The 13,229-nt window shown below is 49.8% G+C and overlaps 1 protein-coding gene across 1 annotated transcript in view; it reads right to left on the reverse strand.

The window, feature by feature from the left end:
* The window catches only part of CDH5 (cadherin 5), a 35,618-nt gene that overhangs the window by 16,239 nt on the left and 6,150 nt on the right, over positions 1 to 13,229 (reverse strand). Inside the window, exons 2-4 of the mRNA XM_082607584.1 lie at positions 8,321 to 8,540; positions 1,620 to 1,908; positions 577 to 693 (exon numbers count right to left, since the gene is read on the reverse strand). Of these exons, the coding sequence (XP_082463710.1) occupies positions 577 to 693; positions 1,620 to 1,908; positions 8,321 to 8,521 (607 nt within the window). The 5' untranslated portion in view covers positions 8,522 to 8,540. The remainder of the gene's footprint in view (positions 1 to 576; positions 694 to 1,619; positions 1,909 to 8,320; positions 8,541 to 13,229) is intronic.

Genomic DNA, 13,229 nt, shown 5'->3' on the forward strand with positions numbered 1-13,229 from the left:
GCCGTGTATTTGCCATCACTCTGAAAGAGGGCTTGCCTCAGGCCTGACCACCTGGACTTCTGTCTTGCTCCCAAGCCTCAGTCCTTACCGTTTTTCGGGTCACGTGGAGTGGATAATGACGATGGGCCACGTGCTCATTATACGTTACCTAATTCAGACTTCACAGCTACCATACAAGGTGAATATAAGCTTCCCCATTTTTGAGATTAGGGCCCTAGCGCTCACAGAGGTCAGTTGTCTTGCCCAAGGTCTTCAGAAGCAGTGAGGAGCAGAAATGGGTTCGGAAACCAGATCCGTTTGATTCCATAGCTAGAGCTGCTAACCAGCATTCTCTTCCACCTCTCGTGTCAATGCTTGGGTCCTGACTTTGTCCCCTGGACTTGAGTTCACGTCTTGGGCACCTGTCTGCCTCCTTCTGCCCTCACCAGCCCCCTTGTCTTGACGTAGGGTACCGACTGCCTCCAAAGGGTGGTGTAGGTCAGTGGTCAGTGACACCTGGCAGACTGGGCTTCCCTCGGTGCCTGCACCTCCACCCACTCCAAGCCAGTGCCGCCCAGGGGGGTTAGTCACACAGACCAGAACCACGGATGCTGAAATGTTCTTCTCCCTTCAGGAGTTGGTACATGACAGAGGCATGGTCTGCCACAGTGGGGTCATCTGCATCCATTGCTGTCACCTGGATGACCGAGGTCCCTGTGGGGAGAGAATCCAGGGTTGCTGCTTTGTGATGGCCAGCCCCTCACCCCATTCCCAGATGAGGGCAGGTGGGGCTCAGGCTGTTCCCTGAACCCCCTCCCCCAGGTCCTGAGGGAGAAAAGACTGCTTTGTTTTCTGAGGAGCCTGCCTGGGGGCAAAGTGCTGGCAGTGGTGGAGGCCCAGCTCCGTCAAACATGAAGGCAAAGAGAACAGGTGGTTTTCATTTATGGGGGAAATGAGGGAAGAGGTGAGTGGCTGAGGTCGTGGGGAGAAACAGTAAGGGCTGCTGCTTCCTTCTGGAAGCATGAGAACAAGAGAATAGGAAGGGCCCCCAAAGGGCTGGGTTCACATCTCTGTCCCCTTGAACTCCAGGCTCCCCATAGTTAACAGGAAGGTCTGGTCCTGAGTCCTGGCAAGAGAGCGTGGACTAAGGGCTGGGGAAGGGAGCATCCCCTGGAGGCTGGGGGTAGAATTGAGGAAGGAATAGTCTCCTCTGGAGGCCTGGGGTCCAGGCTGCTGACACACCTTGGGATGGGGTGTGTCCCTCTCCCGCCCCCCTCCGCTCCTGTATGGACCCTAAAGGTGACTCCTTGTCTTGGTGGAAGAGTTGGCCTCCTTCATGTGCAAAGGCTACACTCTTGGCATGCCAGCCCTAAGAGTCAGAGCAGTGGGTGGCGTTGGCTCCAAAGAGTAACAGGACGTGTGTGTGTGTGACGGTCAGGACTCCGTCTGGGGCCAGGTCAGAGCTTAGTCTTTAGGGACCAGAGTTCCTTTCGAGTCATATAAAGTGGCAATATGGGCATCCCCATAGCTGCCCGGAACTCACTGAATCCTGCCCCAGGCAGTGAAGCTGCCGATGGGAGAGGTGCCTCCATGCCAGGGTTGAGTGAGGGGAGAGGGAGACAGACAGACCGGGTACGTACCTATCCCTGACATTTCGGGCACGGAGGCATTGAACACCCGGTGCGTGAACACAGGCCAGTTGTCATTGATATCGTGAACTTTGATGGTGAAGCTGGAAGGAGACTCCAGGTTCTTCTCAGTGTCCTTGTCCACCACGAGGGCAATGAGGTGGTACTCAGAGATCTTCTCCCTGTCCAGCCTCTCAAAGGCATACACGTCCCCTGTGCTCTCATCAACCTGGAAGACCTTGCCGGCAGACTCTCCTTTGAGCTGGTACTTGGTGTTCTTGCGGTTCACGCTTGATTTAATCTAGGAAAGGAGAGGTGCCGTGAACTGGAAATAGCCCTGGTGGCTGTGTGCGTGTGAGTGTGTGCCCGTGTGAGTGTGCCAGGGCATGGCGTTATTAAAAAAAGCAATTATATAAACTTACAATTAAATGAATCATATTAGAAACAAAGGTAACGTACTATAAATCTATTGCTTCCTAATACTGTGATTTTACTACATTTTACTATGTTCTCTTGAGTTTTTTAAAAAACTTCTTTATTTTTTACATCTTTATTGGAGTACAATTGCTTTACAGTGATGTGTTAGTTTCTGCTTTATATCAAAGTGAATCAGCTATACATATACATATATCCCCATATCTCCTCCCTCTTGTGTCTCCCTCCCACCCTCCGTATCCCACCCGTTCTTGAGTTTTTATGTTGATCGTATTGAATGACGGAAATACTGGATAATGCTGCGTTAACGCACATCTGTTCCCAACTCTGCCTTCAGTGGCATCAAGTTGGTAGCTTGCAACAGACATGGTGAAAGTATTTACACCAAGGAAATTGGCAAATGCTACAAACAGGATCTTTTCCCCTCAAGAGCCAGTTGTCAGCTATTGATCAGCACATCACTGGTCTCAGTCATTTAGTTTTGGAATGGTACATAAAATGTTCTCTTTTTGGAGATTTACAACATATAGTCCTACAGAAAAGAACTCCACTGAGCTTTGTTTAACTCAGGATTTCCTGTACTTGTTAGACCACTGAATCCTTTTTCTTTGTTACACATACTATTAGTGTCCTTAGGAATAAGACTTGGAAAATAATGTGTGTAAAGCAATTTGCACAGGCTCTCAATAAATGCTAGTTGTTATTCACACTAGATGCTTACATTAAAGGATATTAGAAATTTAGAATTGCTGAACATTTCATTTATGGAATCTTGGAAACAGAGGCTATTAGGAACATAAGCTAATCATACTTCATACATGTCAAATGGTCTTCCCATAGGTGGTTAGGATGTTCAAAAAATAGAGTTCAATTCAGTAAAAGAAAAAAATCAGATGTCTATGAGGTGCCAGCCTGGGAGCATAAAGATAGTCCAGACCCCATTCTTTCTCTCAGGGCCTGGTTTGAAGCAGCAGAGGCTGAGATTTTGAGGAAGGGCGGCATTTAAGGGTCAGTTGGAACAGGAGCCTTGAGTGAAGGTGTTGCATCAGAAAGGCTGGAGGAGAACCCGTGAGAGAGTGGGGTCTCAAGACAGAAGAGGGAGCATCAAGATGGGTGTGGTCAAATCCCACGAGGTCTGGAAAGCATCCCTAGGCTTAGCAGCGGTGCAGTCATCGGAGCCCTTGGTGAGAGCAGCGTTAGGGGGTGGTGGATTGAGCAGCCAGATGACAGGGCTTTAGAGAAGAGTCTGGGAGGTGAGGAAGTGGGGACAGGGAGTGAGGCTCCTCCCCCTTGGTGGGCGGGGAGGAGAGAGGTGGGGCTGTAGCTGGAGGTAGTGAAGAAGCATCCTGGAGCAGGGCTGCGGGTGTGCAGGGGCAGATGGTTCGTGGGGAGGTCCCGAAGCCCAGTGGCCGGGACATATGATGAACAGATGGGCAGGAGGCAAGAAGTGATGCGCCAGCTCTGGAACCTGTGACTTGGGCGGGAGGACAGTGGGGGTCAAGAAGGAGGGACAGTCTGGGGCCCTGTATGAGTTACTCAGGGTTAGGATAGGATGGTTATTCCAAACCTGGTTCCGATGGGTGCATTAGGATCCATGTGGGCAGGGCTAGCAAGGGGGCGTGAGTCAGCTTTGATCTGTTACTGGAATTCTGCCTGAGATTGCATTTGACTCACACCTAAACAGCTTTGATAAAAATTTCTCAATATCATCAGATAAATAGTGTTAAAAAGACTTCATTTGGATGAGTTTCTGTTTTCCTTCCCTCCAACTTTTCTTAAATAGACTTTATATTTTAGAACGGTTCTAGATTTATAGAAAAGTTGAGGTGATAGTGCAGAGAGTTCCCATACATCCTGTGCCCAATTGCCCTGTTATTAACATCTTACATTAGTGTGGTACATTTGTGGTAATTAATGCACCAATATTGATATATTATTATTAACTAAAGTTCATATTTTGTGCAGATTTCCTTAGTTTTTACCTAATGTCCTTTTTCTGTTTGAGGATACCACCCAGGATACCACATTACATCTAGTTGTCATGTTTCTTTGAGTTACTCTTGGCTGGGACAGTTTCTCAGATTCTCCATGGTTTTTTTTTTTTTAATTTACTTTATTTACAACGTTGTGTTAGTTTCAAGTGTACAGCAAAGTGATTCAGTTATATATATATGTATGTATATACAAATATACATATATATACTTTTTTAAGAAGATGTTGGGGGTAGGAGTTTATTAATTTATTTATTTTTGCTGTGTTGGGTCTTCGTTTCTGTGCGAGGGCTTTCTCTAGTTGTGGCAAGTGGGGGCTACTCTTCATCGCGATGCGCGGGCCTCTCACTATCGTGGCCTCTCTTGTTGCGCAGCACAGGCTTCAGATGCGCAGGCTCAGCAGCATGTGGGATCTTCCCAGACTGGGGCATGAACCCGCATCCCCTGCATTGGCAGGCGGATTCCCAACCACTGCGCCACCAGGGAAGCCTGACTCTGCTTGTTTTTGATGACCGTGAGAGTTTTGAGGAGTGCTGGTTGGGTGTTTTGTAGGATGCCCCCTACTGGAATTTGTCTGATGTTTTCCTCACGATTAGACAGACTGAGGTTATAGGTTTGGGGGGGCCTCCCCTTTTAAAAATTATCCCTATATTTGGATATAACATCTTAATGCCAAAAGCTATGCTGACCCATGTTTGTGGATTCAGAAGGCCACTCAGCTCCCATTGTCCAGCAAACAGCTCTGTAAACAAAGGCTCCTGGCTCTGATCTTGGTAAACAGGGACTTCCTTCCCTCCGATGACGTCTTTGGAGCCAGAAGGTGATCCTTGGAGCCCTGTCCTTGCCTCTCCCAGACACCATTGCTTCTTCCCAGGGTGGGGACTGCACGGGACCCTCTGTCCCCACGCCAGGTGCCAAGTGCACACTGTTGGCAGATGACGGCAGGCCTGACGCTCTTCCTGCTGCGCAGAGGACTTCGGGTGAGCCGTCCAAAGTCTGCCGTGTCCGGGCTGGGCGGCATGACGGTGGCCCCGCTTGCTGCCAACTGTCCCTGACTCAGCCCATGGATATTCGTTGGGGAGCAGCCATTCTCTTTGGAGGTTGATTCACGGCACACTCATCCCCTTGGGAAGGAGTAGATAGGCTGATGGCATTTCCCTCTAGGGCACAGAGTTCACATCGGTGTTGGGAGTCAGGAACCCTGTGCTTTCCTAGGGCTCTATCCTGGTTTCACTGTGTGACCCTGGGCAAGCGCCTTTCCCTCTGAGTGGCCAGACTGAAGGATCCGAATTTCCCAGCCATTCTTGGTGGCCAGAGGAGGCCTGAGCACAGTGAGCAGTGGAGAGGGCCGTGGGCAGGGCTGTGAGTGTAGATTCCCCAGCTGGCTCCACCGCCAGCTGCCATGACATTTCTGGTGCTGAGGCCAGACTTGACCCTTCCCCATCTAGGGGTCCTTTCTGGCCTGTTTCTCTATGACAATAGGGCTCCCCCATCTCCAGCATGTGTGGGGTTCTTTGTCTGATACATGCTGCCCTTCTAGACCAGAGTGGGCAAACTGTTTCTTTAAAGGGCCAGATAGTAAAAATTTTCAACTCTGTGGGTCATATGGTCTTTGGGACAATTACTCAAATCTGCCATTGTAGCATGAAAGCAACCATGACCATTTGTTAAGTGCACAGCGTGGCTCTGTTCCAATAAAACTTTATTTACAAAACCACATGGTGGGGCAGTTCTACCAGCCCCTATTTATGTATTTATTTATTTAATTGAAGTATAGTTGATTTACAGTATTGTGTTAGTTTCTTGTGTACAGCAAAGTGATATATATGTGTGTGTGTGTGTATACATCTTTTCCATTATAGGTTATTACAACCTATGGATTACAGATCCCTGTGCTATGCAGTAGGTCCTTGTTGATGATCTGTTTTATATATAGTAGTATGTATACGTTAATCCCAAACTCCTAATTTATCCCTCCCCCACTTTCCCCTTTGATAATCATAAGTTTGTTTTCTATGTCTGTGAGTCTGTTTCTGTTTTGTAAATAAGTTCATTTGTATCATGTTTTTAGATTTGACATATAAGAGGTACCATATGATATTTGTCTTTCTCTGTCTGACTTACTTCACTTAGTATGATAACCTCTATGTCCATCCATGTTGCTCTAAATGGCAAGATTTCATTCTTTTTTATGGCTGAGTAATATTCCATTATTTATAGGTACCACATCTTCTTTGTGCATTCATCTGTTGATGGACACTTAGGTTGCTTCCACGTCTTGGCTATTGTAAATAGTGCTGCTGTGAACATTGGGGTTCATGTACCTTTTTGAATTAGAATTTTCATATTTTCTGGATATATGCCCAGGAGTGGGATTGCTGGCTCATATTGTAACTCTATTTTTAGTTTTTTAAGGAACCTCCATACTGTTTTCCATAGTGGCTGCACAAATTTACATCCCCACCAACAGTGTAGAAGGGTTCCCTTTTTTCCACTCCCTGTCCAGCATTTATTATTGGTAGACTTTTTGATGACAGTCATTCTGACTGCTGTGAGGTGGTACCTCATTGTGGTTTTGATTTGCATTTCTCTAATAATTAGCGATGTGGAGCATCTTTTCATGTGCTTGTTGGCCATCTGTATGGCTTCTTTGGAGAAATGTCTGTTTAGGTCTTCTGCCCATTTTTGATTGGGTTGTTTGTTTTTTTGATACTGAGCTGTATGAGCTGTTTATATATTTTGGAAATTAAGCCCTTGTCAGTCGCATCGTTTGCAGATATTTTCTCCCAGTCTATAGGTTGTCTTTTTATTTGGTTTATGGTTTCCTTTGCTGTGTAAAAGCTTATAAGTTTGATTAGGTCCCGTTTGTTTCTTTTTGCTTTTATTTCTTTTGCCTTGGGAGACTGACCTAAGAAAACATTGCTGTGATTAATGTCGGAGAATGTTTTGCCTATGTTCTCTTCTAGCAGTTTTATGGTATCATGTCTTATATTTAAGTCTTTAAACCATTTTGAGTTTGTTTTTGTGTATGGTGTGAGGGAGTGTGCTAACTTCACTGATGTACATGTGGCCAGCCCCTGTTTTAGACCACAAGCTCCATGAGGGTGTGGACCATGTCTGTCTTTGCCCCCTGACCATGTCCCAGAGCCCAGCCTTGTGCTTGGGACCATAATTCCTCTCACCAGTACACTGATCTTTCTTTAGCTGACCCTGCTTAGCTTCCAAGAAACTGACGTGGTGAGATTTTAAAGCAGTGGAAAGGAATTTCTCTCCTCACTGAAAGCTCTTGAAATACCTAATCCATCTCCCTGTCCTTGTGTGTGAAATTCCACCACTAGAGCCATTCCTTTCAATTAGAGTGGATGGTTTTGACCTCAGCGACCTTTTGACACAGGAAGATAGTTCATTAGTCCCTCAGATTAGCTCCAAGCTCTAGGAAGGTGACTGAGGATGGACACGTTTTAAATGGGATGAAATGAGGGTTTAGAGTCGTAGGCACCGCCCTGGAGGGCAGGCTTGGGTCAAGCGCCTTGTTATGGGTGTCCTAGAATCTGGAGCTCATAACACCCTAGATGCTAGGACAAAACACCCTGAGAGACAGGGCTTTTTGAGGAGGTTCAAAGGCCTCCACTAGAGATGGCAAACTGTGGCCTGGATGATGAGCTTTGTCACCAGCACAATTCTGTAGAAGTCTGCTCAGGTCTTCCAGACCTCTCAGATGCACAAAGTTAGTGGCAGCCTTGGCTGGTCCTGCCCTGAGCCCGGAGCCCCCACACTAGGCTGCCCTCCTTAGCTTGTGCACGGGGTGGCCCTCCTGCCAGTGATACTCACTCCATAGACCAAAGTCTGGGAGAAAGATGAACCATTGTGCCCACCATTACTTCCACCACCACCACCACCACCACCTCCACGATCATCATCATCATCACCCCACCACCGCCTGCCCCTCCCCCATCACCCCACCACCGCCTGCCCCTCCCCCATCACCCCACCACCGCCTGCCCCTCCCCCATCACCCCACCACCGCCTGCCCCTCCCCCATCACCCCACCACCGCCTGCCCCTCCCCCATCACCACCACCACTGCTGTTACCACCACCGCCTTCTCCTTGGCTATCACCATAGTCACCACCACCATGACATCGGCCACCTCCACCATCTCTCCCACTATTACCATCACCCTCGCGACGATCATCCCCATCCCTGCAACCACCACAGCACCTATCTCTGTCTTTATCGTCACCACCGCCACGGCGCACCTCTCCCACTCTGGGGCCTGAGCCTTACCTTGCCCACATAGTGGGGCAGTGAGCCGTTTTTCTCTTCATCGATGTGCATCTGGTTCCAGATCCAGTCTCTCTTCTGGCGCCGGTGAACGGGCAGCGAGCTGGGGGTGTTGGGTCGGCCAGGGTTGACGGCCGCTGCAGCTGCTGCCAGCAGGCCCAGGCAGGTGCCCCCTGCAGCCAGCAGCATCACGAACAGCTGCATCTTCCCGGGAGGGACGGCTCTGAGGGACGAGGAGAGAGACCATCAGGGAATGTGGGGTGCGAGCATCTCCCAGGGAGCACGGAACTGTTTAACCCTTCATCCTTCACTCTCTGCTCAGACTAGCAGAACCACACCCTCTTCCTGCCCCCACGGAGCTCCTAGTCTGGGAGGGGAAGCCAGACACAGAAACAATTCCTACTTAAGGGTCACATGTGCTATTGGGCAAGCAAGCATGGGCGACAGGGGAGGCTAGAGGAGAGCTGTAGGGAAGGTTTCCTGGAGGAGGGAGCAATGCTGACGTGGATGGTAGCTCCCAAAGCCTTGTGCGGTGGACACCCAGCTTGGATTTGACAAACGGGGAAACTGAGGCACAGAGAAGTTAAGTTCACGGTGGAGTAAATGGTGGGGCTGAGAATAAAGCCCAGGTGCCTGACCTCAACAGCTGACATTTATCAATAAGTGTCATCAATAAGTATAATAAGTACCAAAAAATAAATATCAATAACGATTGAATGCCTGACACTCTTCCAAGCACTTTATATGTGTTATCGCCCTTAATCCTCCCAGTAAGCCTCAAGGTGGGTATAATTTTAGCCCTCACTTTATAGATGAGCGGAGGAAGAGAGAGGTTTAGTAAAGTTTCTGAGATCACCCAGACGTGAAGCCTCAGAGTCAAACTCAAACCAAGTCGGCCTGGCCCCAAAGTTCATGCTTCCTCCTACTGCCCTCTCTTGACCTAGCAGCTGCTGTGTGGTGGTATTTAAAGACTCCTCTGAACAAACATGCCCCCCGGCTAGTCCGAGAGCCCCTGTGGCAGTGTTGCTTTGATGTTGTCTTTAGAAGGCTCTTAAGAAACCCAAATGTCGTGACCTAGAGGGCCAGGCCCTCACCACACGCAGAGCTCACAGTTGGTGATTAGCTTAGGAGCTGTCACGAGAACAGGGGTGGGATGGGGTGGTGGGTAGAGAGGCCGGGCTCGCAGGACCAGCTTCGTAGTTTGTGGGGCGTAGTATAGAATGGAAACATGGGGTCCTTTTCTCAAAAGTTGCTAAGAATTTCAGGACAGAGAGAGAAGAACATGAATCCCAACATGGGGTCCTTTTAAGCACAAGACCCCATGTGATTGCCCCCATGAAGGCAGCCCTTGGGACGTGGGATCAACCTGGATGGGGATCTGGGGTCACCCAGAGATCAGGGCCCGGCTTCATCCTGAATTCCAGAAGGAAGAGGGCTTGTCTCACTGCCCCAGGGTGGGCCGAGGCTGGGACCTCGGCTGTCACTATGCCCTCTTAGCCCTTGACCCCCTCAGTCTACCCTTGCTGGTCCCTGTGTCACTGACCTTTGGCTCCTGGGATGGTTCAGAGGAAGAAGTGGGAGTGGGAATCAGAATCAGGGCTCCTGCCTGGAGAGAGGCAAGGACCCACTGGGTGCTGGATGGGAGGCCATCTCCCTGGCTGTCCCCAGCCCTGGCTGCAGGGAGAAGCTGGATTCTGCACAGCACAGGAGGTTTCTAAACTCTAGTAACATTTCCTCTGAGACACTGGCGCCAGGCTGTCCTCAGTGAGGGCTGAGGGTGTGTGTGCAGGCTGGCCTCTGGGCCTGCTGAGCTTAGCATCCAGCATCCCTGTGGCCCCCTGCTGCTGGCCCAGGCAGAAGTGGGCTCGCAGGGTTTGCTGGGACAGAGCATTCCAGCAGGGCCCGGAACGCAGGTGCCATGTGCCTGGGAAGGCTTCCGGTCCCAGTTCCCCCAGTCCTCAATGAGGTGGTCAGACTGGAGGAGACCTGGTGCCCTTTGAGGTGGGCTGTGAAAAGGGCAGCTGCTCTGGGCAGGAGGAAGGCAGTGAACAAAGGCTCAGGGAGCAGAGAGTTCTGCCAGGAAGCTGGTCCTGACTCGGGAGGCGGCAGCTGTGACCTCTGGCCAGCCTCGCTGGGCTCAGGCCCGGTGGGTCATTTCCTTCTTTGCTACGAAAGGAACTGCATGTCTTGCTCCCTTCTTCCTCCCTCAAGTGAGAAGTGACTCAAAAAATGAAAAAGTAAAACAAATAGAAATGAAACTGAGAAATGGGGAGAGAGAAGTTCTCAGGCCCCTGGGCAGGACAAGATATGAGACCGCGCCCTGAGCGGATGCGTATTGAGCATCTACTGTGTGCTAGGCTTTGGGGTGCAGCAGTGAGCGGGACAGACAGGACCTGTCCTCGGGGAGTGCACGCTGTCGTGGGAATTCCAGGAAAATAAGTACATGAGGAAAAGCATCAGCTGCTGATCAGAGGCTCTCAGGGAATTACACTGGGGGACACAGCAGAGGGCAAGGGGGCAGCTGGCTGAGACTTCAAGGCCAAGGGAGGCCTTTCAGAGAGATGATACTCATGCCAACATCGGAGTGTCAGCCCTAGGAATGGCAGGGGAAGGGAGGGAATTCCAGACAGAAGGATCAGCACGTGCAAAGTCCCTGAGGTAGAAAAATGGTTCGTTTGTTTGAAGAACCAAGAGAAGGCCCTTGGGTCAGATGAACAATGGGGGCTCCAGAAGAGGTGACCAGGTCGGGGTGGTAGGCTGAATGATAGCCCCCCAAAGATGTCCACATCTTCATCCCTGGAACCTGTGAATATTACCTTCCATGGCAAAGGACTTTTAGCAGATAGGATTAAGTTAAGGATCTTGAAATAGGGAGATTATCCTGGACTACGTGGATAGACCCAGTACAATCACAGGGTCCTTAAAAGATGAAGGCAGGAGGGTCAGAATCAGGAAAAAGGAGATGTGATGATGGAAACAGAGGTTGGAGTGCTGCGGGGCCCCAGGCCAAGGAATGGGGGCGGCCTCTGGAAGTCAAAAAATGCACGGAAATAGATTCTCCCCTAGAGGCTCCAGAAGGAAACAGTCCTGATTCTCACCCACCGAAACCCATTTTGGACTTCAGACCTCCAGAACTATAATAAATAAATAAATTTGTGTTGTTTCAAGCCAACCACCTTTGGGGTGGTTTGTTACAGCAGCTGGAGGAAACTAATGCAGTTGGGTTGTACAGGGCAGCCTAGAGAGAGCTTTTTCCTAAGCACGAGGGAAGGTGATGTGATCTGATTTGAAGAGATCCCTGGCTGAGGTGAGGAGACGGGCTGGGAGAGGGGAGACCAGCAGGGGAGGTCACTGTCATCCAGGCGAGAGTTGATGGTGGCCCAGACCAGGTGTAGAGGTGCGTGGCCCTGGGATGTGTTTTCGAGGTGGAGTTAACAGGACTTGCTGTGAATGGAATGTAGCGGGTGAGGGATGTAGAGGAATCTAGGCTGGCTCTTGAGCCTTCGGCCTGAGCAGTTGGCGGGGGCAGGGCTTTGCTGAGATTCGGAAGACGGGTAGTGGTACCAAAAGGTCTGTGTGAGCTGTGTCAGGTTGGAGTTGGTATGAAACATCTCTGTGGCCATGGCCAGCAGCTGCCGGAGACCTGGCCTGGAGTGCGGGAGAAGGTGGGGTCCCTTCACATGGCTGGTGCTCAAACTGTGAGGCTGGAACATGAAGGAGGGCAGGTAGCGAGGGAGGAGAAGTGGCCCAGGACAGCCCCATAGGTCTTTCTTCTTTCTCTGTCTCGTGAACTTGTCATCCAGGGTTGAGCCCAAATGTCCTCCTCTGGGGAGCCGTCCCTGGTCCTCACCTTGCATCTCATGCATCCCTGGGCATCTTCCACTGCAGCACTGCCTGGGGCTGGTCCCAGGGTTGACACCCAGGTCCCATGGCTGGGCTCAAATCACAGCTTCCTTCCCTTCCCGGAGAACGGCTTTCTACCTGCCCTGTCTACATCTTCCCTTTTCCCCGAGGCCCAGCCACATCTGACACATGGCTCTCTCCTCTTTGGGTTCACACAGAGCTGGGTGATGGTCGTAATCGCAGGCTCTGTGGTTTAGAGAATGTCAGTTGTGCTGCTTTGCTGCTCTGTGACCGTGTGCGAGACTCTTTACCTCTCTGAGCCTCAGTCTCATCATCTGTACAATGGGAACACTAGTGTCTACCTCTCAGGGTTGTTTTCAGGCCTGAATTAAAAAAAACATTTGTAACATGGCCAAAAAAGTAGCTAAGAATAAAACCAAGCATGTATGGATCCTCGCGTTGAGCCAGGATTTGAACTTAGGCTGCCTTTCACCCCGAATAGTGCCTTTCCATCATGCCACTCTCTCTCTATTTCTGCGGTGACATTAACATGTAATAATAATAATAATGATGGTAGTAATAATAGTAATAATAAGCAGCTGTTCTCCATGTTTGGCTTTCATAGGTGAAATCTCATTTAGTTTTCACACTGTCCTCAGGATGTAGGAATTATCATCCCCATTTCACAGAGGAAGAAACTGAGGCTCAGACACAAACACCTCGTAAGTGGTAGATCTGGAACCCTCACCCAGATTTATCTTTTTCTAAATCCTGGGCTCCTTCTACACCCAATCTCAGAGGGTCCTGAGGGACTTTTCCATCTGCAAAGCCATGTTTATTTGTGTCTTTTGCCTTTTGTGTTAGAAATTTGTCCTCATAAATGGGGGCCGAGAGGAAGGGTTTTGTCGAAAAATCATTCCTCCTCCTGCTGTTGGAGAGGAAGTCAGCCGGCAGGATTTGCTGGACCCACAGCTGGAAACAGAATTTCCCTTGGCCACACCTCTGGAGGTGTGGTCAGAGCACAGTTGGGGTCAGGTTTATTTTAGCCCTTTACTTTCCTATAAGTAGG

Source organism: Mesoplodon mirus, assembly GCF_964341445.2.
Source record: "Mesoplodon mirus genome assembly, chromosome: 19".
Lineage (NCBI taxonomy): Eukaryota > Metazoa > Chordata > Mammalia > Artiodactyla > Ziphiidae > Mesoplodon > Mesoplodon mirus.